Source organism: Anser cygnoides, chromosome 5 (genome assembly GCF_040182565.1).
Source record: "Anser cygnoides isolate HZ-2024a breed goose chromosome 5, Taihu_goose_T2T_genome, whole genome shotgun sequence".
NCBI lineage: Eukaryota > Metazoa > Chordata > Aves > Anseriformes > Anatidae > Anser > Anser cygnoides.
This window is the reverse complement of record NC_089877.1, coordinates 10,029,811-10,057,810: the sequence shown is the minus strand read 5'-3', so window position 1 is coordinate 10,057,810 and position 28,000 is coordinate 10,029,811. Positions and strand designations below refer to the sequence as shown.

The 28,000-nt window shown below is 40.0% G+C and overlaps 1 protein-coding gene and 1 long non-coding RNA gene across 2 annotated transcripts in view; one reads left to right on the top strand and one right to left on the bottom strand.

The window, feature by feature from the left end:
• Nucleotides 1–1,088: 1,088 nt before the first annotated feature.
• SLC5A12 (solute carrier family 5 member 12) lies at nt 1,089–18,434 on the bottom strand. Its single transcript, XM_048052015.2, has 15 exons — nt 17,862–18,434; nt 16,273–16,338; nt 14,765–14,816; nt 13,235–13,302; nt 12,027–12,181; nt 10,831–10,971; nt 9,300–9,429; nt 8,872–8,960; nt 7,038–7,150; nt 5,147–5,214; nt 4,710–4,796; nt 3,889–4,067; nt 3,689–3,792; nt 3,361–3,482; nt 1,089–2,063 (listed from the first exon to the last, which is right to left on the bottom strand). The coding sequence occupies exons 1-15, from the start codon at nt 18,216–18,218 to the stop codon at nt 1,902–1,904; spliced, it is 1,893 nt and encodes a 630-aa protein (XP_047907972.1). The 5' UTR covers nt 18,219–18,434; the 3' UTR covers nt 1,089–1,901.
• Nucleotides 3,868–28,000, top strand: part of LOC125180650 (uncharacterized) — a 112,206-nt gene continuing 88,073 nt past the window's right edge. Inside the window, exon 1 of the long non-coding RNA XR_007159408.2 lies at nt 3,868–4,952. This is a non-coding gene — a long non-coding RNA (uncharacterized lncRNA). The remainder of the gene's footprint in view (nt 4,953–28,000) is intronic.

Here is a 28,000-nt window from a genome sequence, read left to right as displayed (position 1 = left end):
TTCTGAGAGAATGCAGTTCTCACTTCTTTTTTTTCACATTAAGTAGGCAAATAGAATTTATTTATTTATTTATTTGTGACAAGGACTTTGGAAGGTACGAAGTCTCTGGCAAATATAATGCAAAGCTGTTGTTAAACGTGTGAAAAAATATTGAAAAATGCAAACCAGGCATTCTTTACATATAGAGTGGAAGAATACTGCAATGAGTAGATACCTCAAGAAATATTCAGAGTGGATTTGGTTGTTTCCACAGTTGGATGTCTCTTACATATCCTCCCACTACCAGTACAGAGGGATTTCTTAATCCACTGTCTAGCTATGTCGCTTGACACTGGTGTTTTGAACAACTTTCACTGACTTACATCCTTAAGCATAACAGATTATATTAAAAGAGCTTAACTGATAATGTGTATGGCCATGAGATATAAAAGTTATAGCAGTAGTGGTCACTAAGTTTCGACCTCTGTCTTGCTAACTGTATCAAGGATAGAAGCAGGAACAGAAAGCATGCCACGTGAGACAGCAGGCTGCCAGCTGGATTCAGCTGCAAGCTTTTATGAGATTATAAAAGTGGTGTGAAAGGGATTAACGCAAATATTGACTTAACTCTCGGTTTGTTGACCAAGTGTCTCCCACAAGCAAGACAGTGTCACTTAGAAACTGTTATTTTTGTCTTCTAATTGAGTATTCTGGGACTGTTCCCAGAGGTAGGGCATGAATACAGACAGGGGATGTAATTTGGAGGACCAGGTAGGACTATATCTTCATCATAAAGGTGGTCCCTGATTAAACAAAAACAAGAACTGACTTCTTCAAAGAAACATGAGCTAAGTATCAGCAGAGTCTGTAACTGGCTGAATTGACTTTGATATTTTCCGTCTTTTTCATTTAATGGTGGATTTGGAAAAAAAAAAAGTTCATCCATAAATTTATCGAGGTAAGAGGTAGTCTGTTGAGTTTGATTTACAACCTAGTGGACTAGGTACATTCTTGCAAGACATTCTACTGCAGAAATTATTTCACCTAATCATGTGCCTTTAATCAAAATTCAACATGGATTCATGGATTCTCAATGAAGAGACATAGAATGTGGGTTTATTTTCTTTATTGCATACAGTTAGTAAATGGATTCTGCAGCTTAAAAAAACAAACAAACAAACAAAAAAAACAGATATACAAACATTCAACCAAACAATAAGCCTGAAGATAATCTTTTCAAGCTGAAAGGATGTCTTTCCAAGACTAATATGGATAAAGAACAATCCTGGATTTGAAGTAAAATTTGTTACCCTCTCCTATAGCTTTGAATAAGACATTATAAAGACACATTTGTTCCACAGAGGAAGCAAGCACGATTAACTCAGTCAACAAAAGACCAGTCTGGTCTATACAACGTTCCTGTGAGGAGGCTTTTTGTAATACATAAGAATAGGCACATTCTAGGTCAGCTTAACCTCCATCCTTTCCCCTGGGCTCTCTCCATCAGCCGTGGAGAGAGCATGCCCTCCATCAGAGGGCAGTTCACAGTCTCACCTTAGTGAGAGACCCTAGAAGCTTATCTGAAGTCTTGCTTTATCACAAGTTCACCTTTGCACGTTTCCCTTCAATGACTAGTTACTGAACAGAGAATGTGGTATAGACGTATCGCAGCTACTTCCTAGTAGGAGTTTCCATGAAAGATTCATGAAACATTTCTTCTGAAATAGCAGTGCTTCCAAAACCCTATTGTTTTATGATTTCCCAGTTCTGTCATGAAATTCATAAAAATCTGGCCTTTATTGCTATAGAGAGCAATTGTTCTCTCATGGTCATCTATAAGCTGGTAAATGCAATATAAAGAGCTCTTCATTTCTGAAGCTGGAGAAATAAAGTTTGATTAAATGTCCCTTGTTCCTCCGCTTCTAGAGACGAGATTCTCTGTTCATATTAGTATAGGATTTTTCCTCAGGATTATAACCAGGTAATTGGCTTCTGTTTTCTTCATTGACACTATTCTTGAAGGTGATATCTTCTGTTCCAGTTTTATTTGGAGTAACTGTAGGCAGATTTTTTTCAAAATCCACCTGAAAAAGGAACAAAAATACCCTAGTAGTTTGAAGAGTGCATGAACTGCTTTTTTTGTTTTGCTTAGAGGGTATCACATTACATGGTGAAATTTTGACATCCTTTCCTGCAGATCTGAGTACTTCACTACTTAAAATGACTGTCAGACCCACAAATGTGCGCTGTTTAGTGTCCCGTCTCCCCACACTCACACCCCATCCCCCCAGCAGTCACTGATTTTTCTCGTTCCCCCATGGAAAGTCTCTAATGAAAGCATCAAATAAAAGCAACAGAAACAACTTCTCAGAACTCTTCTGTTGATGTACAAGTCTTGGAATATGTTTTTGGTGTGTTCCCAATCACTGAAACTTCTTTTATCGTTAGCATATTTATCTGCATTTTAGTGGTCTGTCTTTTTGTCTGGCCTACGCTTGCCTCAGTGGTTTCACACTGCAACTACTTAATTTATGTTATTCTATATTTTAAGCAAATACAAGGGGATAAATGCATGTGTGGCTTTTTTTTTTCTGCTTTTATTAACATGGGGATTTATTTCTCTGTGGAAAGTCTCAGTTGAACACCTGAAAGCCAAGTCAAACAGCTGAAGTAAATCTAGAGCCACAGCTGTTCTCCAAATTAGACCATCAAATGTAGCGTCAAACTTGATGCAAGCTGTGTGGGGAGGGACTTTATTGCCAAATACTGTAAGCCTTGCAGGCTAAAGATTACTTTCAAGATTTTGAGATACTCGTAGATGTCTCTGTAGATGACTTGTACTTCTGATCCTAGCAGATTTTGCTAAGAAGGAGCAATGTTGTTTCTATGCAAAATGTTGTGATAGCACAAGAAAATGGGGTGCTCCTCCCTAACAAGCCACAGAGCCCTGGGACACCTGGGGAGGAGCCATTATCTCCCCCAGGGGGCCGGCAGCAGCCCAGGTGCCTGTGGTTGCCTTTCTGCGTGATGGGCTGGCCAGGAGCATGGCTGCAGCATGGAGAAGCTCTGCTGGCTTTGGAGGCTGGGATGGCAGCAGGAGAGCTCCGTGGACATGTGAGTGGTAAAATTTTTCTTCCTGTACTTGGTGGAAGGAGGCAGCAGCTGGGTGAACCCCTCCCTAGGGTGTAAAGTGCGGCTTTGTCCCTGCTCGGCTGCCTGAGGGGGAGGTCAGCCCTGTCCACCCATGGGGAAATAAGTAACCTATTGCTGGCTGGAGCCGAGCCTGGGTTTGGCCAGTCTCGCTTCCAGTCACGCAGTCAGCCTTTGTGTGACCGTAACAGGGGGCTGCCGATGGCTCCTCAGTTCCGCGCGAGTACTCACGTCCTGGCTGTCGTGCCGCACGCCACACCACAGCAACGTTTTGAGCCTTTCAGACCAAAAGCAGAACAGGTTGCAGACCGGCTTAATTAGCACTGGGGGGATGTCTTCTCCTCTGGTAGGGCCTGAAAGGAGGGGATAGGGAAGTTGAAGGTACGGCTGTAGAAAGGCGGGTGTGAGCTCCGGCTGCCCCAGCCCGTGAGGTGGGGCCGCAGCAGCCGCGCTCCCCTCAGGCTGGGCTTCACGAGCTGCTCACAAGGCCCCCCTGCTGCTCTTCAGACGCAGAGCTGGGTTCTTGTGTAACAGGGCTTTGTTTTTATAAAACACCAACCTGTTACAAAACTGATCAGCAGCCCTGTGATGGCACAGCCCAGGCAGCCGATGGCACTGAAGTAGAGGTAGGACAGGGAGTACCAAGTGTCTGCCAGCAGCGGCCTGAGGAAACGTGACAGAGAGAGAAAAGCCGCTTGTAATGGCTGCTGCCAAGGGGCATGCTCGTGCTGGGCTGAACCTATGGTGAGGGGGATATACCTGTCGGCAGCTGCTGTGGGGGCCACTGTGGTCAGCAGGCTCGTAGTGTTTGCCAGCGTGCAGTTGAGAGTCGACAGCTCCAAGGGAAGGGTCTTGGTGGGCGGCGCGGGATAAATAAAAGAGCCGATGCCAGCCCAGAAGGCCAAGGTGATCCCTGTTAGGAGGCCACCGATAGCGCCCTTGGCAGGGAGAGAAAGGAACAGTCAGAGGCAGCGAGCATCTGGGAAGCACATCTCAGCAAATGTTTACGGTCTCCCTGTCAGCATATATCATCTGGGTTCTCTTTTGACCAAGGTGTCAAACACGGTCACCTGTTGTCCTCTAGTTAGGAGAGATGCAGCAAAATGGTGTTGATCAAAACCACAGTGACAGAGTAGAGTCTTATCACCAGGTAAATGTGCTGGGACCACCCACTGGGCAGCGTGAAATGAGCTCATGTTCTGCTTTACCCGAGTTAAAACCCAAGGTAGCGAAGGCAGAGTGATTGAAGTCATTGTGCACTTCCCAAGGTGGGTATGGGCTTGGGGGTGGGGGGGGCATATGTTATGTTGAATATTATTTTTTTTATAAAAGAGAAGAAATTGAAATATTTAATTAAAAAAAGTCAAATGTCCATCTAATTATTCCACAGTTAGTTAAATTCAAACTGGATACATGCAGACAGTGAGAAGGGGTTTCTAAACAGTTCTCAGGCTCTAAATCTGATAGCCAGCTTGGACTCTAAATCCAAGTCTAAATCCACAAAATAATGTTCATGGTGGGGTCTTAACCAAAATATACTGAGGTGTTCTTTCAGTTAATAAGGATTTTTTTTTTCTTACCTTCCAGTTAACACAAGGAAAGACAATTCCCAGGGTAAATAATCCCAGCATGGGACCCCCGCACATCCCATGAATGGAGAGTGCAGCCTGTGGACATAGAGAAGAGACATAAGCCTAAGCAACAGCTGGGGGAGCTTAAGCAATTCTGATTGCCATCTGCAACTTTCAGTGGAGGAGAAAGGACAAACAGTAACTTTGGCACACCATGAAAGAATTGCAATCAATATCACTTCTCAGCAATGCGTAAGTAGCAAAAGAGACTTTTTTATGATTCTTTTTTTTTCTAGTTATTTCTCTTAGCAGATGAGGAATTAATATGAGTATCTACAGGAATTGTTCCGGTAAGCTAGAAGGCCCCAGGGATGTCAGTATTATTGGTTCAGTTCATTGCATTTCAGTTTGTTACTGTTCAGTTGTATTTCTGAAGCACTAGATACCTGCACGATTCCTCCCAGCAGTGATGCTGCTGCAGCCATTGAAGTGCACAGGGCGCCATATAATATACCTGAAAAAGAACAGGCAGAATAATTGTCAGTGCTGGTTCATAGTGCAGTCCATTTGTAATTGATGTAGTGTCATAAGTGACCGGGCAGCGGGGAGGATTTTGCAGTTTGGGTTTTGATATGTAAAGCAGACCATTAAGCACTCAGCAGTGTCTTGTGTGAAGTTATGTTGGTTTTGCTGGGTGATTGGGTTTGTTTGTTTGTTCTTATGAAGTAGAATCTGGCAGTGGAATTGACTTAGAAGTTATGTTTCCTGTAGAAATGTTTCAATTGCTATTTACTTGAAATAATATTTTTAAATGATCTAATGAATGAATTGAACAATGATAAACAAAATGGCTTTTTCTTCATTTTACACCTGTTTTAACCTTGTGGTAGACAACTCTGTTGTAGAAGTCTTGAGTCAAGACTCAACAACAAAATTTCTTATGTGCTAGCAAACCTTTGATACTGGATGTAAAAATGGTTCTAACAGTAATAACTGTAAAAGCTAAGAAGTAAGAAGGAACAAAATGTTGGAGTTGTTATGGAAACAGAGTATTGATTTTGTTATCAAATTGGTTTATGTTATCATATGGTTGGTTATCAACTGGTTTATGTTATCAAATGCCAATTGTGGGTTGTGATGTTAATACAATACTTGTACAAGGGTTATGACATTACTGCAATGCTTCTAAAACTTATCTTAGAAATTCAAACCACTTTGGACTTGGTTTTGACAGTTTTTCTTTTCTTTTTCACATGTTCATTGTCTTCTGAAAAAAAATTGAAAACCTGCTTATATGATTCTCTAAACTTGAACAGAAATGTCTTATTGTGCTACTTACTATTAATAATAATATTCAGTAATACTGCTATAGGCCAATGTGGTAATTACACTGATATTCTTTTTGTGTTGTAAAGGAGTTTCCAGAATCTTCTCCAGTATCTTCAGTACATTAAAAAAAAAAAAAAAAAACTTGAAACTTTTCAAAAAGATTGTGTTTTGTCCTTGTTGATGTTAGCCTATATTTGTTTCTGTACCATGAGATATGGTACAGAACATGCGAAATTTTAATGAAACATTAGACTGATGAAGGCTTAAAGGATGAGGTGGGGTTGGAAGCAGAAATGAGTTTCTGAAGCGGTCAGTATAGGCACTGCCCTTCACTACTTGAACGAGTGCTGGGTGTTCTTTGCTTTGGAGTACAGTTTCATTGTCCTATGTGAAATAATATGCAGGCTTCTGCAAGCTAGCAATGGGCGTCTTTGTTCCTCCCTTTCTTCACTTTTAGTCCCCGAACTAAAGACTAGCTTAAGTATCTTTAGCTTTATAGTTCGAAGGCTGTTCTTGCAATGCAGTCCTTAATTTTACTCCAAGGAAGGGAGCATAATTCTGTAGGTACTGCGTATGTTCACTAGCAAACTTCCTGAATTCATGTGACAGAGACAACATTGCAGCTTAGTGATGTGGTTGTTCAGATGTTAGTAGACCATATTGTGACACACAGTTCCAAGAAGTGTAACTTCTTGCTATTCAACTTAAGTTCCTCAGATAAGTAACTAAAATTAAGTTAAAAGTGTCATCTCTGATGGCTTGTTCTGTGGTTAACAGAGATATGAGTAGGAGTAAGAAGCTTTTCCAAGGGGTAGAAGAGATCATAGGCAGGCTGATTACTCTCTATATAAGCCTTTCTTTTGCTATAGACCGAGTAGAAAGCTTAAGGCAATAAAGCTCCTTGCTAGAGTATATAAAAACCTGCACTATTCTTTGCTGTAATAACAGCAATTGGGAGGGACAGAGACCTTTGCCTTTACACAGATGGATTCCACTTGGGCTACCTACATAAACCTTTGCTGATCCATGTGCTCCTCTTCTCAGAGAGGTTTGGGAAACACTGCTTGACCAAGTCTTCAAAGGTAACAGTTGCTAAAGCGTTGATGCTTGCCGCCACTGTGCTGCAAATGAGAGAACAATGAAGTTAAGTAAATGCAAAGTTGAAATGAAGTTGTATTTATAGATAAATGCTGCCTCTTTTTCAGCATTAATACTATAAAATGTATGGTTCTTGAACAGTTTTTTTTTTTTATAAATGAGGAGGTTTTCACTGAGGATATGGGGATTTGAGGGGTGAGGGTGATTCATTTGTTTTCATAGCAAGCGTTAAACTATGCAAGCTTAGGTTTGGCGTGAGATCTTATGAAGACTAACTCCTTCCAAAAGTGTAGGTGGTCTTCTTGTGTCTAGCTATGTATGGTGCAGATGCTGGTGAGGTTTTGGTTCATTCTGTGATTGCTAGGGTCCCTGCTTCATGCTGTTACAGAATAAGATAGAGACTCATCCTAACTGACCCTTCAGTTTACTTAGCTGCAAAGATTTTAAAATTTTTAGTGATTTTTCAAAATGAAGAAAATGCTCAGTTATGTCAGACTATACATCTATGGATATGTGGGCAGTATGTCTTCACCGTTACTAGAGGAGAATAACCATCTTTTACCTGGGCAACCTGCTCTAGGAAACCTGCTTTGGCAGGGAGGGTGGACCCAATGATCTCTTGAGGTCCCTTCCAACCCCTACAATTCTGTGATTATTTAGGATATAACATCATCATCGTTATTATGTTGAAGCATGTGTAGTAAAGGGTCCTGGCTTGCAAATATTCTCCCTCAAAGAATGTTAATATCCAGTAAAATCAAGAAAAATCATCACTGAATTTGCAGGGTTATAATTGCAGGCACTAACTTCTGTGATCCTCCCAACCCTGTATTTGCACACTGGCATCTCATACCAAGGGATGTGACTTAACCTGAGATACGCAGTACTGCTTACTCCAGAGGTAGTGTACTACACTGCCACAAGATGCCTGTTGTTTTCCCTCACAACTGAAAAATATCAAATAGAAGTAGTCTGACTCTTAGCTAGGTGAGTTAATATGTATTTGGCAAGCACAATCCCTGTGACCTTGTTGTGACAATATGGTAGGAAATGCAGCATCAATACCTTTATCACAGTATTTGGTACTCAGTGTTCTTTGCTCTGTAAACCATCCTGCCCAGAGCAGCCAGTGGGCTTTACACATATTTTTCCCTGTCTCGATAGCTCTCCTTGCTGTGCATTTTCTACAGATACAGAGAGTCTTTTAAAACAGCGTGTTGGTGACTGACTCTATGGCATCTAATGGATGTCATTGTGAATTTGCACCTTCTCTTTTCTAATGTCCTATGAAGTATTGATGTTTGGTCTGTAGAGGGTAGAAATTGCAATAGCATGCAGCCCTCTGAGTTTCTAAAACTACTCTGTCGACTTCTCTTCTAGTCTGTTTCACGTACAGATAGGCTTGCTTAAAAGCTTTCTGTTCCTAACTCTGATATTATGGCTGTCAGGTTTTCAGTTATTTCAGTTAACTGAGCTCTTTTTTGAAGAGAACAAGCGTTTCCTCAACTTTATTATACACTTTTCTTTGTCAGTCACACTATTCTAAAACATGTTTGAGATAAAAAAAGGTATTGGAGATGTGGAGCCAAACTTTGGTATAATATAATGCAACCTGGCAAAGTACTACTGCTTCTTTCCGGAATGTGCTAAGAAAACAGCTGTGTATTACTTAGTGTTTCTTGTTTTGGCCCTGTTCTATGTCCTCAAGAAATCAGTGGTGTGTAGCTAAAATGTCACTTCATACCTCAGTGTTCCGCTGAATGCACAGGCAACAAATAGTCCTGGGACTCCTGGCATCGAAGAAAAAATGTCCATAACAAAATATGGCATGAGCTGGGGCAGAAGACACAGAAGACCAACATAAGAAATCAGTTAAGATTTTCCTGGCTAACAAAAGAGAATTAGCTGCTTCTGATCATGCTGGATAATTCTGGTTTTGCTCCAGCTAACAAGTCCTATTGGATTTTTGAAAAAAGCTGATGTTGTGTAGCAAAAACACTCTATCAGATTAGTACTGCAGGAGTGTTAGAATATATGGATACTAGTCCTGACTGAGCAATCACCTCAGTGCCTGCAGAGAGACACGAAGCATCCCACAAAATCTAAATGGTCTTTACTCAAGCAATATCTAGGCCCAAAGCAGCTCCAAATGATTATAATCTGTATCTGTACCTGATCAGGAGCTGAAATGAAACCAGCAGTCCAAGGGTCACAATTCTTGTAATGAGAGTACATCACTAAACCACAAAATACTGCACACACCAGGACTATCCAAAGTCCCAATAAATTCAGGTAAAGTGCTCTAGAACAGAAGAGAAATTCTATTTAATACAGCATAAATACACATTATGTATATTTTATATATATATAAAATATATTATTATTTTAAACATAAACTGTTACATGTTAATTATTCATAATTTTTTGAGACACCTTGATCAAAGCTATCTGTACTACAAAAAAAAAGCACAAACGGGCTGTATTTTTCACCTATACAGCAAAAATACATGTTCTAGATAATGACGTACCACTGGAAAAGATTCATGCAAAGTCAGTAACTGTTCTGTGCAGCACAGGCTGCAGCAGACCCTGGGACTGTCCCTCCACTCACCTATATGAGAGGATTTTTGTCTGTTCGGAGTTGTTGCTCTTCTCCTTCTAAGGTGTACAGAATTTTATTGCGCATGGATTCTGTTGTGGTTGTGATGCTACCATGTGAAGTAACGTGCTTTTTCAGTCAGGGAAATGGACATGAATGGTAACATCTGTTGGGGAGGTTGTCTGACTATGGTTCAGTAATCCTGTAGTTCCAGGGAGCTGCCAGATATTATACAGCCTACATTTTGTTTGGTCATCACCTTTCACAAGGTCACTGGCTAGGGCCAGTTCCAGTTCAGAGCTATGCTGCTGGGACTCAAAGGTCTTTCTGGACTTGAAACTAGTGACGTTCTCACTGTTGTCACTTCCAAACATTTGTAGACTGAGTTTCAGTAGGCTAAATTCATATAATCTATCATAACATTAAGAAAAATGAGTATGACTACAGCTAGCAAAAATAAAAAATAAAAATTAAGTGTTTGAAGAATTTAGAAAAAAAATGTTGCTATTTTAACCAAGTGGGCAAGCAATTATCATTAGGCATATGAAGAAGTCTGGTTGCTTAGTACAACGTGTGTCTAGTTATGCACATACTGACATTGAACTTTAGGAAGCTATCATGCTGGAAACCTAGATGTCTGTATTGTCAAGTTTCACTATTCTCCAATAATTCCATTTTTTTAATGTATGCTTTATAATTTTAATAATTCATGATCCTATTTTACTTAGATGATGCCTTGTTCTATCATACTCCATTAACTCAATAACCAATATCAATAAAATAGAACGTAGAACTCCTGAAAGAATGCTTTTCTAATAAAGGTACAGTCAGCGCTTCTTCTCTTTGGGTGTCTTATTCAAACTCTGCTTCTGAAGATTAATTTGGCAGTTTGACACGAGATAAATGAACTGCAAATTTAGCTTACCCATTTTTCTTTCTTAATGTACTTATGTAGTTTAGGACCAGAGGGAAAAGACTGATAGGCCAAAGTTGGCTAACTACCACCCAACATTGTTCCAATATTTATTTAGACAAACTGTTGATATAATTCCATGTCTGCCAGTATGTTTGATTGCTAGGATAGGTTAAGGATAGGTAACTTACACCTTAGCGTGCTTCTCGGATTTGCAGGAAATACATCTCTGTATTGTGGACTGATTAACTCCATAGAGTCCCAGCCATGTAAATGCTCCGCCAACAACAATTGTCCAAAAGGTATGTCGTCTTAAAGGATCTACATCAAAGCTACAAAAGAAAAAGAGAAGCAGTTCACTTACTGTGACACAGTTTCATTCAGCAAGAGGTAGATGATTTTCCAGGAATATTTTATCCATTCTATCATCTGAATCAGAAGTACTGCACTAATAATGCTGTTTTGCAGTACAGGTATTATCTGATGTGTTTTGTTTTAGGTTTGGAGAGTTTTTTTTTTTATATTGGAACATAATACTGTCAAGTCAGGATAAATATATATTATGTAGCTTGAGTCAGGACTAAGAAATAAATAACATCTAGAAGGTTTATATTCAAGTTCCAGATCTGCATGTTACACCAAACGACCGGCAAGCCATCCTGCCTGGGACCCCATTATCAGCAAGGAATAAAGCCATACACTAAACTCTTAAAAATCCACCAAGCTTTCAGTTACGTCATCCTGAAGTATTATTTTCTTTAAAAGATATTGCTTCAGCTGCAGTGTTATCTTTTTTTAACAATGAAATTTCATTACTCAGCAATTCTAACCATTACAAGAACATCTTTCTGTCTTACATCTGTCGTCTTTGCAATTCCGTTAATACATGTTGCAGATAACATTTGACCTTGCTGCTATTTTCTGTCAGTGACTTGCCTTGATCAATGAACTTTTCAGTCAATGCCCCATACAGCAAAACGAAGGTAAGTTTGCTATCCCAGTGCCTTGGTTCACCATTTCTAACTGCTGTTGTGAGTGTACTTCAAATAAAGTGCCTTTTCTATGAACAGAAAATGACAGATGTATACAATTGGAAGTAATAATTGGGTAGGTTTGTAACTACACAAAGAAAAATGTTGGAGCTTCCTTTGAGTTCGGTAGGGCTTTCATTTCTTCAGAGTAGGCAATGGAAAGAGGAATTTATCTCTCCTTGGAGGTCAACTCAACTGCATTCCCAAGAACTGAAGAAATAAGGACTAGGCTTTTCTGAGATGGTTGCCTGTTAGTACGTAACTATAGTATGGTAGAGTGTTTGTGTCTTGGTCAGCATAGGGTTTCTATATGCTAAGTGTACAAAAATAAAGGGTTTGAACCATTTGTTTCTTACTCAAATATGCTTAGTCGCGATCCTTCATAGGCATCTTCCCAGACCTTGGTCGATCCACCACTCAGGATAGTTCCTCGAATCAAGACCGTCACGAAGCCAAGCACCATAACCACCATTTGAAATGCATCAGTCCAGACAACAGCTTTTAATCCTCCCTGAAACAAACAGAAACTGTATGTTTTCATCTTCTTTCTTGTTGCTCAGATACAGCGGCAAGTAAAAGTACCCCTTACTTCAGGAGCTCATGGACTACTGTCTGTCTAGCAAATCAGGCCTTTTCTTAAACTTCCTTTGTATCCTCCCACAAAGGTTGTATTTCTGCAGATCAAATGATGAGACAGAGCCTAAATGGCTTGCCCAGAATCATATGAGAATATCTGACCTCCAGTTAAATGCTTTTTTTTCTGCCTTCTTAATATGCATTTGAAGAATATATCATGGTGTGGAACAAGCTTAGGGAGTACAACTTGGCCAATGTTTGTACTTCCCATAGCACTCTGTATATTTCTTAAAGCCTAGTAGTAGTCCACAATTAGACTAATGACACAGAATACCCCCCAGAATGTTTGCAGCTCAGCTTTCTTCTGTAGATACTTTCATATTTTATCAAATCTGTGCTAGAGCAGCATAAGTAGTGTTTCCAGCATGAGTGGAAATACTGACAGAATTCATTACTGGTAATAATGTCATGACAACTAGAAATTGCATGTGTCCTGAGCTTAAGTGCTCTGCCACTTCCACTGCAGTGTTTATCTTGTTTTTGTTACCCAAAGTCTCACAATGCTTCCTCTCAGAAGCAAAGCTCTCTCCATGACCTGTTGGCCATCCTTCCTAGGTTTTATCACTCTGCACTTGATCTGGGGTGACACCAGAGGCACATTTTTTATTAAGGTGTTTTTCAGTCTGTAACTTGTAAAAGATAAAGGGAAACACCTCAAAAGATATAGTATGGCAAAAGAAGGTTATCACTTCCTTATCTGCACTCTGACTTAAACCTTGAGACATATAGCAGAGTATTTAAGTGTTTTTTTTTCCCTCCGAATAGACTTATTCATACCACAGTCTGAAAGAAATTTCTCTCATGTTCTACTACTTGAAACACTCAGACCATGGTTTAGAAACCTTACCTCTGTTATAGGCTGTCATGTGTAAAGGATGGTTGAATTAAAAATCTGTATTTAAGCTGTTTGGTTATGCATGTTACATACCAGAGTGCAGTAGAAAGTGCAGACAATTCCTGTCGCAACAACAGAGCCCCAGAGATCAAATCCAGTGACTGTAAAACCAAAGAAAAACAACTGATTAGCGAAATGGGGATAGGCTATCTGGACGGTAACAGAAAAGCTATGATCCTTTAGCCCTAGAAGGATGAACGTAAATAATAATCTCTGTGTCTGTTAGGAGCTTTGCTGGATTGTTCAGGTTTCTTAACCCTACTAGATACTGTTTTGCATTGTTGTTTTCTTGCAAATTAGCTTTCAAGTGTGCAGAAGTAATGCATAAGAATAAATGCAAAAAAAAAAAAAAAATCCATTCCCTGTGATTCAGAACATTTCAATGCTAAACCATACTGCTGATGAATTGTTTTAATGCATAGTATTTTGCATGTACATTTCACTTCACAAAGTTTCTATATAAAAGATGTACAAATTTCAATTGGGTTATAATGAAATCTCTCCCATCAGGCACAGTTTGTGAGAGCACATCTACTTATAAAGGTTCTATCGGTATGACCTAATAATGAACATGAACTTCAGCGACTCACATCTGTCGCACAACATACAGCTGAGCTCCAGAGGGAGGAAACTTGATGGCATGTGAAAGGTGGTATCAGACAAATCAAATGCAACTTAAATGATGAACAATGCAAAGAGCCTCCTAATCTCCTCCAAATCAATCTTAATTAAATCAGGTATGCCAGGAGTTAGGCCTGGGTGGTTCCCTGTGCTCTGTGATGGTAAATTCACTAATCCTTTCTATGGTGATGGATGCTGTATGCCTGGTTTTCAAGACAAATGAAAGAAGTATGTGAAGCAGCACAGCATCCAGCTACAAGGAATGGGCTTAGGCCCATGGGAATCAGAATGAGAGTTCAAGTTCTGGCATCGTGTCAAAAATGCAGTAGGATCTTTCAACATAACCATTACCTCCAGGAGCTTGACTTTCATCTTGCCTGAAAGATTACATCCCTGCCAGAAAAAAATTCCCTCAGCATCCATAGGGGCATTAACTCAGTATCATCCCTAAACGAAACTGCTTCCAGCTGCTTTAATGACTGGTAAGACGCCTTACTCTCCTACATCTATATACACAGCTGTGCAGTTGCAAACACCTTGAGACAGAAGAATCTCAGCTTTGTGCCATAGGTACTAACAGTAATAGCAGCACAGGGAGACAGGGAACGGAGGAATCAAAGTACAGAATATGGTCTTGGATCGTCAGCTTGTACTGTGAACTTTGTCAGGATGTTGAGAAATTGCTCATCGCTAACTTCTTTGTGTTGTTACTAAGTGCAAAGCAGAACACAACAGCAAATGTTGGACACCGGCTAATTTACTGGTCTGAGAAGGGCCTCATGAGTCAGAAACTGAGAGCTTCTAGGTGCAGGCAAAAACCTTGCTACAGAAGTTTTGAGAACTTTCTTGTCAGATGACTTTTATCTACTTTTCTCACTTTGGTTACTCTGCTTGTCTTGTGGTGTGGTTATTTGGGGTAGCCATGTAGGCATGGAAACTCACCTTGGTTGAGAGCCAGTGATGGAGCATAAACCACTATTCCTGTGTAAAGGATCTGAAGGAGAAAAAGTTCATGAAACAAAAGTGTATGTGAATCATCAGTGATAATGCTTCTATTTAGAAAGGGGCTTAGAGCAGAATACCAGATCTAGAGGCTTTTTTAGATCGCTTTGCATTACTGTTTCTATCTTTACAAGATAAAAATGCTTGTTTTAATTCCTTTCACATGGAAGGACTATTATCCATCTTGATATTTCTTATTTCATTCATTGCTAAGATGAGTAGACATCCAAAATATCCTTGTCAAATACGAAGAGGAGGACTCAGTAAAACACACTGATGGGGGAATAGCTTGTATTGGATTTTGGAAATAAAACTGCCCTTGTTCAGTTGCTTGCGGAGTAGCTAACGTGATGCCCTTCATGCCTTCCTGTATATGTTCTGACAGACTGAAAGTGAAACAATCTGAAAGCAAAAGAGCATTCGTATCTATTGCTAAAAGTCCTAGAATTAATAAAAATGGATTGGAAGTAAAAAGAAATGTCACCCAGTGTCCCAAAGGTTTTCATCGAATACATTATTAATATTTTGAGAAACCTGGTGAACATTTATATCCAAGGACAAAAAAGCTCTGTGATGTCTACAGTGGTGTTTTGGGTAGTTCCATAAGTGTTTTTTGGGGTAAGTAAAGCTAGTCTCCGCTCAGCCTCTCTGCCCACCAGCCAGGAACGTTATGATTTCTTTTATCTGTATATGCAGCGGTGTGGACTGGCTGTCTAGTCAGTGCTGTGTGGTAATGTAGAGCAGTCTATAAATGTGGAAGTCTGTACATGCTAAGCAGTGATTTCTGCCCTGTGGTCTGTTGGGCTTTGATCCCGAGACCTGTTGCTGGGATCAGCCCTTTTGGGACCAGGGATTGGATGACCCTACCCCTCCTGCTGCATGGGAGCAGCTGGGCAGGTGCTGCCAACTCATCTGCCTCTCCCTTTTCCTGGATAGAAGACTGAGAGGAAACCCCAGCTACCCCCCCAGAGGGTTGCCAGTGGGACCGTCACAGGGCTGGAGCCGTCTGGGCATCCCCCAGGAGGTGCTGCGTGCAGCAGCCTTGCAATGGGATAGCCTCATCCCAGTGTTGTAAATTGGTAATGGTTGCACTAAGTGTACCTAATATTGCTCATCTAGTTTCTTAAGAAAGATATAATTCACTCTATTGGAAAAAGAGGGATTTCAAGGAAACAGGGGGACCGACAATTGGAGAAGATGTGCGAGTTTAGCAGAACATTCGAGTGTCAAAGGCAAAAAGAATGACCTTTTTAATCATAAGCAGGAAGAAGAAAGTAGGAAAGCAACTATCCTTTCTTTTTTAACATTCACAGTCCAACTGTACAAAAAAAGGAAAACTCATTAAAGCATCTCATTTTAAAAAAAAAAAAAGTGCAGTCTAACACGAGTACTTCAAAATAAATATGTTGAGTGAAATTATCACAAACCAAGAGGCAATATCATCTTACCGTCTGCAGGATGTAGATCAATGTTGCAGCAAGACGGACGATCTTGTTAAATCTTAACTCCAAATACTAGGAAAGAGGAATTTCAGTAAATTGCACATGTAGCATCTGTGACACAGCTATTAACCTTCTGTTCTTCCTGAGTAACAGCTTGCTGTGCAAGTAAAACCACTGGCAACTGAAACTACTGCTGTGAGTAATGAACAGGAGAGCATAATTGATGTCACACATAGAGATAATTACATTTCAGAAATCTCTTCCTCCACAAAATATAGTTGAAATTATATGTTGGGTTGCAGTATTCAGTATCTGTTTGTACTGGATATACCTGAAAAAGCTCAGGAGCTACAAAGAAAAAGGAACTTAAAACTTCAAATGGGAGTATATTCCAACTGTCGGAAGAGGAAACTTAAAGTCATCTCTAATTGAAACAGGACAAAAACAGTGGTGGAGCAGATGGAGGAGCAGCAATGTAGAGGCCTTCGCTGCCCCCAAGCTAATCTGGTTTTGTCATTTGCTTTGTCTTAATCTAAAGCCAAATCTGCCTATGATCTACAAGTCAGGTTCTTCCAGGCTCCCAGTGGATGTAGTGAGGTGTTCTTTATTATTGTGCGACTTAAACGTGAGCTCTAGCCCCAAAAGTCCAAATTTTAAACCATAATCACCACCTAACATCTCTACGTAGAGTTGACTAAAAAATGAAGTCTTCATTGCTAAAGATGTGGCAGCCCTGTGTGGGCTGGGTCTCTTCCTGGGCCATGATCCTGTGCGTTCCCCATCAGACACTGGACACAGGCCTTTACACATCTCTAGGCATAATATTTTAAAAGCAGTCCGTTTCTTACTAATTTTGTTCATGATAATCTCTTTTGTCTCTTGCATAATAGGCCCCACACTTTGTTGTACAAATGAATAGCTTATTTATGTAATTTGACTTGTTTCCAAAATTAATTCAGGAATTCAGTAGCCATCTTTCTAGTATCCTTCAAGGGACTGTGACTGCCATGACACCTCCCGTGGTTTAGATAAGAAAAGTAATTCTTTCTCAGATCTTGCATCAAAACCAGCTAGAAAATGCAGTCAGTCCTAGCAGTGAGAATAGATGGTCAATTTTATTTTTTCCTGCCTATCACTGAAATACTCCCAAATACCCTGGCAGAACTGTTTGACAGGACAGAAACGTTTCTCAGAAAGGTTTCGGCACAGAGAACAAGGACAGCCTTCCCGTTACCAAGAAGCTCCTTCTGAACTAACATAGTTTTGCTCATTCAATCCTTGCTCAGCCAAAACTTCCCATAAACATGAGCAGCAAAATCTACAGCAGTTTATTAAAGTGACTGGAGGGGTTCCCCAAATATACAAAAGCGTTTTAAAATTTAACTTCTGCTTTCAAGTTACACAGTAACTAACTAGTTTGTATAATGCAACCCATTTTTAAGCATAATTCTTGTATCAGTACATTTTTTCTGTAAAATATTGCAGAAAGTTTTCTGTCATGGATTGTTCTCTAGAAATATCTATATTCCTCATACTGTCTTTTATAGTGGAATAAAAGCCATTTTTAAAAAAAAAATGTATATATATTTACTTACCTCATAAGTGCTTGTAATGCCAGATCGGTAAAATACAGGTAGAAAAAGCTCAGCAGTAAAAATGATGACAATGGTATACGAAAGAAAGAAAAGAACAAAGGATGCCCCGTAGCGATAAACTTCAGAGGGTGTCCCCAGAACTGTTACTGCTGACATGAAACTAGATGTGAGAGAGAAAGCTATTGGTCCATATGACATCTGCTTACCGCCCACCAAAAATTCCTTTGAAGTTTTCTTTTTTCTCTCTTTAATTGCAAAAAAGACTCCAATGCTAGCACATACTAAAAATAGTAGAGCAAAAACAACATAGTCCCAAGCCACAAATTTTTTAATTTCTGGAGCTATAAAGTTCGACATAGCACCAGCTGGGCAATTCTCTGATAGAGGATTCTGATATACTGTAGCTGTTGCTCTGAGCAGATCTACTCTTAGCAGCAAAGGTGTAGCTTATCTACAGCTTATCAACGACAAATAATAAACAGACTATTCAGCTATGGACTTTTTTATCCTGGTCACCTCTGATGAGGGGAAAAAAAAAAATGGCTCGGGATGAGTTCGGAAGGTGCTGCATGCACTTAGACCCTAGTGCTACTGATGTTTCTGGCAGGCTGGGCCGGGGGACGTAGCTGTGAAACCTGTACTACACTCCCTTTTTATCTGCGAGGTTTTAATTTATGGTTAAATATTAGCCTGACAGATTGACTTGATCTGACTCTTTTTTGACCTCTCAGCATTTTTAAATAATAAAATGAGAGCAATAAAAAAATAAATAAAGGAGAGGGAAATGAAGGAAAGCTTGTTGTACAGACCTATGACCCTACTGGTGAGTTTGTTTTCAAAGCAGCAATTCCTTCATATGGTTAAAATCTAAACTTGAGCATCAGCGATAGGGTTTGCACTTGTCCTCTGGCATTTTAAGTGTGTTCCTTGATGGACGCTCTGCCCTAGAGAACCGGAGGCTTTAATGATGCAAAGTAATGCTAATGCTTCCCTCAACCCCATAGCCCTCTTGCTGGGTAACCCAATGTGTTCGGCTACCCCAGCAATGTCAGAACCAAAATGTGCTGAAAAGACAGCACAGGCAGAAAGGGGCCATGCTGTGTTTGAGGATGACTTTCATTTACCACCTGAGTTTCCCTGTTGGCTACTAACAGCAGTTTTACTTATAGCTTATATGGGTTTGTGTGAGAGGTGCTGATTTCATTTTTTCATGGACAGCTTGGTCAGACCTGCAGAGCCAAAGAGAAGTAGCTTAGACAATAGCAACACTTCTTAACTAAATCTTTGCCATAATTTCTGGAATTCAATGAATTAGGTTTTCCTAGTGTTTTTTTGTTTAAGTAGATAAATACTCATTCAAACACAGCCTACAGCATGGCAATACATTTTTCCAAAGCAGACAATGACTTGTCATTCCAAAGGATGGACTTCTTGTAGAAAGAGGCGGTGTGTGCAGTCATAGTCCTGAGGTGAGGGTGGAGGGTCAATTGCAGAGATGCTCACAAGAGATGCAGTAGCCTGGGGTAGCCTTTAATAGCCAAAGTCCTTCTTTTCAGCCTTGCCTTAGGATGGATGCACTCCACCACACCTACTTAAGTTATCCATAAACTGAGGTGGTCTTGCTGTGTTGGTTGTACCCAGTGAGTTAGTAGGCATCCAGAGCTGATGTTTTGCCTGATCCTATCCATCTGTTCAGGAGAAGTACATGCACAGCTACCCTCAGCTCATGGTGCAGAGTCAAAGAAAATCCAGCCTGTGGCTGGATCTGACTTCCACCTCTGTCCCTGTGTTCTGCAGAGTGTGGAAAGTTTTTGCAGCTGATTTCAGCGAGATTGAGTATAAAAGGGGGGATGGCCAAGCCTGTTGCTGCTGCAGAGTGTGAGTTTAAAAAAGACCATGCAAAGATATTTCTCAAAAGGCAATGCTTCATCTATAGCTGAAAAACTTTTAGTCCCCAGAAGTTTTTAAAAAGTGAAGTACACATTTGTGAGGTCTAATCTAGGCCATTGAGAAAGCTGGGCTATTAATTAAAGCCACGTTTGTTGCCACAGCAATTGTTTGTGTGCTGGAACCTGCAGTTAGCGTGATGGAGGGACCAGATGAGAGAGCAATAAACCAACTTGCGTTCAATCAAAGCGAGCCGTTATAGGTAGTGCTCTGTAAACTTATCTGACCGCCTTACAGTAATTTGTTTATCTAAGTGTACCCCCATCACTGGTTAATATTTCTCTTTTGTACAGAACATGTCTTAAGGTGTGTCCACTTTCAAAAAAGCATTAACTTTCACTTGTCAGTCTTTCTTCTGCTTTTTTTTTTCTTCTTCTTCCTCTCCGTATAACTGCAAGAGCATGGACATTTGCTGCAGGTTTGAGATTTTGATTCATACCTACAGAGTCTGATTAATAAATGTCTTTGGCAACGGTAAAAGCCATGCTATTACAACAGCAAGATTCTGGGGTCAAACATCAACCCAGGCTGGCAGGAGGCTGACTTAATGGGGTATGGATGCAGGCATGTAGGGCTAAGTGAGCAGAGCGTCTGCGTGCTTCTTCCCGTGAACCACTGCTCAGTGCAAGCTCAGTGATGACGATGACGCGTGAATTCACAAAAAGCTGTAAAGAAACGAACTTGTGGGTATTTCCTCTTAAAAGTGGGCCACTAAACTGCATCTCTTGTAGTAAGGCAGCATCAGTCTAAAACTGAAAAGGGTGAAAAACTGTTCATGGTTTGTAGGGTCTGGGATTGAAAATAATAATAAAAAAAAACAGCAATCTGGGTCAGGAGATTTCTGTGCCAGTCATGTTACAAGATCACTGTAACATCTATTCTAGGAAAAGAAGTGTATTGTAATATATTATTACTGGCTTGAGCACATTATTAAAATGGTCTGTTTGCCATCAAAAAGTACTGCTAATTAGTAGTTGGGCCGACCAGGCTGTCACCCAATGACAAATAAATCTGCCTGTTGGCTAATATGGGTTCAGCACACAGGAATTTGGGTTTGATTCCAGGAAGCTTTTCCAGATAGTAATATTCCTATTAGCATAAATGTAGGCCTACAGAGATCTCTTTTGTTTCTTTGGTTTTTTTTTAAATGGTCTTTCAAGAAGAAAAGTATTTTGGAGCGATTGTGTTTTGCACAGAAAGTAGGCAAAAGTCAATGGACAATAAACTGGAAATCAAGTTAGAAATGTCAGTTGTATGTTTAGGATGCTATAGCCCTCTGATACATTTTCAGCATATCTTACTGGTATTGTTCAGAAAAGACTACATTCCACTTTAAATAAAAGAGAGCTTAAAAATACAATTTTTAAAGGAGAAATATCATTTTAAAATAGTACCAAGCACTTGGTATTCTCTTGATGATATCCCTAGCTGGGAATAATTGAAATTGTATTTCCTGGGAAAATATGATAGTTTTATATTTTTCCTGTGGAAACCCCTGTGAAATGGAAGTTTCATTTAGCCAGGACAGCCCAAGGAAGCAGCTTGATATCTTGAAGTTTCCATATAACCCTTCCACAAAAGACCGAACAAGAAATCCAACTCGAGAATTTGGATTTTCCTCTAGAGGCTGTTTGCAGCTGGATGGGCATCCAGGGCTGAATTTCACGTGTCATGAACGTGAAGATTCTGGTTCAGCAGTAGGATTCTCACGGTTGTCAAAACCTGCTGCTGCACAGGTTAATGGAGTGAGGCCACGAGTGCATGAAGCAGTTGTGTGTTTGGGGCGACCATCACCTTTGTATCCAACTGTCTTGGCTTTTTTTCTGTGAGCAGAGGTATGAGGAGAGTTAGACTGATAATATCTAAGCATCTGTTAGATTCTTCTGTCTGGACTGATAGTATTTAAGCACTTGTTAGATTCTTTCATCATATTAAATTAATTTAGCCACAATTATTTATTTGCAATTATTTCAATTAAAAGCTTTGCTTTAGAGACTCCATTAAAGCATGAGAAAAATCCTCCTGCTATCAATTCAATGACTGTAGTGTCTCATGATAGCTCATATCTGGATAGTTATAATAATTATGGGATTTCCTTATTTTCTGGCGAATTAACCTTCCAAGCTTGAATTTGTTAAGTCCTTTTGCTTTCTATCCATATTAGGCTATGAGGCCAGTTAGATATTAATATAGAAAGAACATGTTTGAACTGAGACATCTGCCAAGGTTTGGTGCCCACATGCCATCCACGTGGGATGGTGTCATATTGCATAACCACTGACAACATGCATTGGGTGTAAACCACTCACTTCAAGGCCATATTTGACAATACTCAATGACTAACTAGCATTTCAAAAGTGATTAGCACTTAAACTTTCTCACTGTGAGGGATTTGTCGGTAGATTTTCAGATAGCTGGGGAGATTACTTGCAACAAATGCTTTTTATGGACTTCCGTGCTGCTTGCTAATGAAGTCTACTGATGGCAGGACTTCAAGGCTTTTGAGAAGAGAAGAGATGTCCAGAGAAGAAAATGTATAATATATGAAATCATTGGAAATTGTAAGGTGAAGAATTTCTGAAGAGTTATGTTTTACCGCTATATTTTAAGTTAGCATCCTTTACCCGAAGTTGTGGTGTTTCACAGGTGATAGCATATGAAAGGAGGATATTTTTCATCAGGTATTTGTTTGAAATTGTATCCTGTCTCAGGCTGTGTGCGTTACCTGCTTTTGTTCATTTCAGTGAGATTCTTTTAAGTACTTTTTTTTTTTTTTTTTTTTTTACCTATTTTGACATCTTTTGGGGGGTGGGGTAAATAATTGGTTGTATTTGTCTTATTTGTTCAATAAATGTCATCATGTAGGACTGATTTTTCAGACTTTTCTCTAGTGGAGTTTCTGCTTCCATTAACCCAAGTTCTAGCTGTAACCCTTTTTCAGTCTGAAAAGGGAGATAATAGCTTCGTTGTAAATAGATTTTTAGTGTATTGGTAATATTTGAAATCTTATCATATTAATGCTTACATAGATTCTTCAAAATTTTAAGTCATATTTCAGTTTGGAAGACCTTTTTCTAGTAAATAGTTCCACATTGGGGAGTGTGTTGTGTGGGAAGAGGCAGCTTTGCTTAGTAGAATTGCATATACGTAACTATATTTGTGGTTTATATTGAGTAAAACAAACTCCTCAATCAAAACTTTGCATGACATTCTAATGCACCAATCTGAAATATCCCTCTAGATCACAGCTCCTAAACTAACTTAGCTCATTTGTAACTAGTAGGATATATCAAGTATTGGTCTTGATATGTGTTCAAATCTTGAGGGTCTGATTTTGGGCAGAGGGTTCTTGTTATAAGAGGCAGCCTGTTGCATCTTAAAAGACGCTAAGAATTTTAAGATCAACCTTACTCTTTGGTAAAGTAGAATCTCCTTTTCAACAATGGGAGAAAAGTAACAACTTTTGTTTAAAAAAGAAAAAAAAATGCGATAGTCTTTCTGCAAGACAGCATCTACAAAAATGGTGAGCTCTAACCATGGACAGAGGACCAAACAGTTTACTGCAAAACCACTAGAATATAAGTTTTCAGTCCCAAACACCTTCCTGGTTTTGCCCAATGACTTCTATTAAAAAATATCCATTTGTGTTCTGTAGAAACATCCCTGTTAAAGTGATTCGTTAGTCAGCCTTCACAAGCATAAAGAAATGCTCTGTGAACAGTTTCCATGACGCTTTCCTCTTGAGGCTGAGAAAGTTTTTTATTCTTCTTGCCTCTTTGATCCTAGCCTTCTTCATTAGCAGTAAATACATAAATACATACTGGAAATCCCAAGCAGGGTTCATTATATTCTTTAAGGAAGTACCTAAAACATATTCAGTAGTTCAGTTAATGATGACTAGGTGACAGGTTGGGGTTTTGGCAACTGCCCATTCAGGACTCAGTACTCCCAGTGATTTTGGGCAACATCTTTAGATGTGGTGAAAGAAGAGGGCAGGTAATGGTGAAAATGGTCCCATGCATGCTGATTGCAAAACAGAAGGACAAGAAGAGCCCACAGAAAATCCAAACACAAAGTATGTTGTAAAAGGTGCATGCAGGTAAATGTATAAAGCAATAAATGCCAGGAGATGCTCTTGGATGGTCAAATGGTCTGTTTAAGACACCTAATAGGGCTTGAATTAATGGGACCCGAATCTGATTGAGGAAGTAGATCTGTGGCACAAAGCTGGCCAGATGGTGCCCTCTTTGACCAGCCCCTCCTCCTTACTTGCTACCATTAGGTAGCCACAATGATACTTAAACAGATATCTAGGACCAAACACAAACAACAGAATTAATCCAAGATAAGGGTGTGCTGAAGTGGCTTTCTCTTTGTCACAGAAAATTTGCTTTTGGAAGAAATAATGTAACTTTATTATTTAAGTCCATAAAATGAAGACAGACAAGTGCATCCTGAAATTCTGCTCTCTCTCTCCCTCTCTCCCTTATGATAGAGAAATTCAGGGTCTTGGAGATAAATTCCTTTTCTTGTATGATAATCCCCATGTAGCACTGGAGAGTTACTGTCTTGAGATACCAACTTTTCCCTGAGCAGGAAAAGTTACAGCGTGCTGACACACAGTAAGTGCTAAAGAGGGTACAGGGTGACCTGCTGCATCCAGTCGCTTACCCTGTGGGCATGGTGTGGGAAGAAAAAAGCCCAAACCTTGCCTCTAATAGTAGTTATGGAACCTGATCAGGTAATGTGGCTAACTCAATGGGGAAGCAGTGCATATTTAAGAATTCCTTCCCCTGCAGTACCAGTTGTCTGTTGTCTATTTATTATTGATAAAAGAAAAGTTGGAAATGTTATGCATAAAAGCTCAAAAATGCAGCCAAGTATCTGAAAACACAGAGATTTTTAAGATTCTCTTTTACAAATGCATATATAAAATATTGAATCTGACAAACAGATTTTACCTATTTTGTATTTTTTATCCTGAATAAAGAACAGTGCACTTCATAATCAAGTCAAATGGTGTCCAGACAGCATCTTCTAGTACACAAGCTGGCACACATGCACAGGCTGCTACTACAGAAGTTTGAGTGTGTTTCTGTTCTTATGAATCTTCTGGTATGATTTTTCTTTGTGACGGCTCCAAAACTTCTGTTTTTCACATGCGAATACTGGCAGCTAGTCTTGCCTATTATACTGCCCTGAAAGTAAAAAATTATTTTTTCTGCATGGGAGACGTTTCCCGCTGGAGTAAGCGCTGGTTTCAGATGACAGAAGTCATACCTCTCTGAGGCAGCCAAGTATCGTGTAGTCTGATGCTCGATCATCAGACCATGAATATTCTCACTAGCTTCAGCTGAGTTGGTCTGTTGAATACTTTTGTCATGAGTAACAGGTCCAAATCCTGACCCTTGATCACAGACTGATCGTTAGTACTGACAAGAGGTTGAATTTTCCATTCCTAAGTGGCCTAAAAAAATTGTAGTTTCTGCACTCTGGTGCTTGAGTTAAATGCTCAAGTCTGGGATTTGTCAATTATTGTAATCATGAGAATCATTCTGGAAGATAATATCAACTCAGGCTTAACATTGGACATTGACTTGCTGGTGCTGCTCCGAGTGCCTAGGTCTATACATACATCTAATTCAACTTTCAAAATTAAGTTGTTCTTGTGGCTGTCGAGTTTGAATAGTATTCATAAAGAGTGACAGCCTCTCTTAGTAGGATTATAAAAATACATGTTGCATATTTTTCTCTAAATGCTTCTTTTCTTGCACTTGGATCAGGACGTTCCTCTATTTGGTATATATTGTTTTCACCAAAAAGCGTTTACAGTGTGGCTGTCAGGTAAATAACTGTTCACTGCTGAAATATTTGAAAAACACTTCTTCCCCCTGATAATGCAGATAATGAACTGATTGTTTTGCTATATAGTAGGCAAGTGTTTCACTGCACCCCGACTGACTTATTTTTCAGCTTGCCACTCAATACATTTCAATACAGAACTGTGAAAAAGTCATTGGAGGATTAAAGGTATTAAAGCAGGTGGCTGGAAAGGAAATGGTAACTCATTTGTTGAGAAACAGCAAACTTCTGGAGTGCAAAATGCATTAAAAATCCAAGGTGTGTCACTAAGAAGTCGCTGTTAAACTTACAGGTTACAATCTTTCCTTTATGGTGGACTTTGTCTTTTCTTAAGAGGCTCCTCTTTAATGATTACTTTTTCCTCACAAAGACACGCTTATTTATCTATACAAAGATCATTACAACCTGGTAATTTGGGGAACTGGAGGTATTGCATATAGTTTCAAAATAGCTTATTTATTCCTCCGGGACACGAAGTCCTCCCTGCAGGACTGCTCTTCCCTGGCGGCACCGGGTCGCGTGAGGCTTCCAGCCAGGGGTGCCCACCGGCACAGCCAAGTCTCAGCACTCCTCCCACGTCCCCTCCTGCATGCCTGGGTGCACGGGGCCAGAGATGTGGAAAGCCAGTTGCATGCTTGCTGAGCAGGGTCACTCGGGCTGCACGGGGGCTGCTCTTGTTGCATACCTGCTTACAGAGAAAAACGCAGAACTGGCACCGAGAATAGGATCCTATTCTTCAACGGCACTGAGCTGGCGAACTGTATTAAAATAAGCTTTAATCTGGAACATTGGATTTCAAATAATTGGGGTGTTCTCAAAAAAAAAAAAAAAAATCAGCTGAGGTTGACTTTCAGTCCAAAATGCACTCTGTGAACTCTGGTGTCCGTACAGGCAGTGCTGGGTTACAGTTAGGAAAACTCAGTGTTTTCCTTTTGGGGAAAAAAAGATGAAGTCTCAGCTGTGCCTTTCAGCCCTTCCCAAATCTGCCTAGTTTCGTTTTTTTTTTTTTTTTTTTTTTTTTTTTGTAGAGGGAGAAATAGTGGATAGGAAAGTAGCTTGCTATTTATCTACCCAGGGTAGTGATTTGTTTTCCAGTAATGACGCAGATATGGTGCAGAAGGAAGTTTTTCTCCCAATATGGGTCAAAATAAGTTATCAGGTATTGCAGCCAAGCCCGTGGGCCGAGGAGCCCCTGCAATAGCTCCTGTAGCAGGTATGAGCTGGATGGAGGCGCTGACCCGATTGCAAAACCAAAGAAGTCAGGAAGGCTGCGGTGCTCCTGGTGACTGGACGGTGCTGTCACTGAGGAGATAAGGCTGTCCTTCGGATCATCGGTCTTCCACCTAGACACTGTGGCAAATACTCCTTAAAAGGTGGGACTAGGGGACATCCCATCCTGTTTTGGATCGCTCCCCAGTTACCACATTGGGATGTTTTATCTGTGATGAGTCCTGTGATTGTTCTGTTGTGTTCAGGAAGTGCTGAGAGTCCTGAGGCTTCAGAGCAAGTTTCCAAAATCGGTCTTAGAGAATTGTTCTTTTTTTTCTTTTTTTTTTTTTTTCCAATTTTCCCAACAAAAGAATGTGAGAGAGTGGTAGAGCACATGAGGATGAGCAAGGCAAAGAGAAGGGGGTCAAAGGAAGGCATAGCTGGGGAAAGGTACTGCATTGGCTGTTTCAGATTCTTGCAGGGCTTGGCAAGGAAGAGCAGAGTATTAATAAAATAAGAAAAGTTATTTCATTTCAGTACAGAAGTAGCTTAGCAAATGAAGACTGTTAGCTGGCTTTTTGTTACATTAACTGTACAAGTTTTACTACCTGTTAGCAAAGGATGTATGGACTGACAGCAGGATGAGCCAACTGAGCCCAGAGCATCTCATCAAAAGGCAGCAGACAAAGACTGAACAAAATTGCAATGTTGTGCCCTAGCTTGTTTTAAAATGAGGATAACATACAGCAAAAGTAGAACACCATGTATGCTGAGTTACCAGTCTGGTCAAAAAGCACTTAAGGAAGTATGTCACCACTGGGAAGGAAGCAGAGAGCTGAGATCTTGCTGCAGGTGATTTAAGGATAAGGAAGCACAGAGTGCACTTGAAAAGGATAAAAAAAGCAGTGTGTGCTTCGCTATTTCTGTGCTGTTAAAAGCCTCAGAAACCAAAGTAATCTCAACATTGCTCTTCAGTTGTTAATAAGCAGTAAGAATACTGCTTCAGCTCTGCAAAAAGCACTTAGAAACAGTTTCACAGCAAACATAGGAATACAAAAATGATGTACATTTGAGGATCACCATTAATGAAATCCTGTAGTGTGTGTGGACTGCTTTAATAA

Coding starts and splice junctions, on each gene's coding strand:
- SLC5A12 (XM_048052015.2), bottom strand. CDS start 18,218: ATGTCGAACTTTATAGCTCCAGAAATTAAAAAATTTGTGGCTTGGGAC. Junction 16,339..17,861: donor GCATTACAAGCACTTATGAG/GTAAGTAAATAT, acceptor CCTCTTTCCTAG/TATTTGGAGTTAAGATTTAA. Junction 3,793..3,888: donor CCCACAGCAGCTGCCGACAG/GTATATCCCCCT, acceptor ACGTTTCCTCAG/GCCGCTGCTGGCAGACACTT.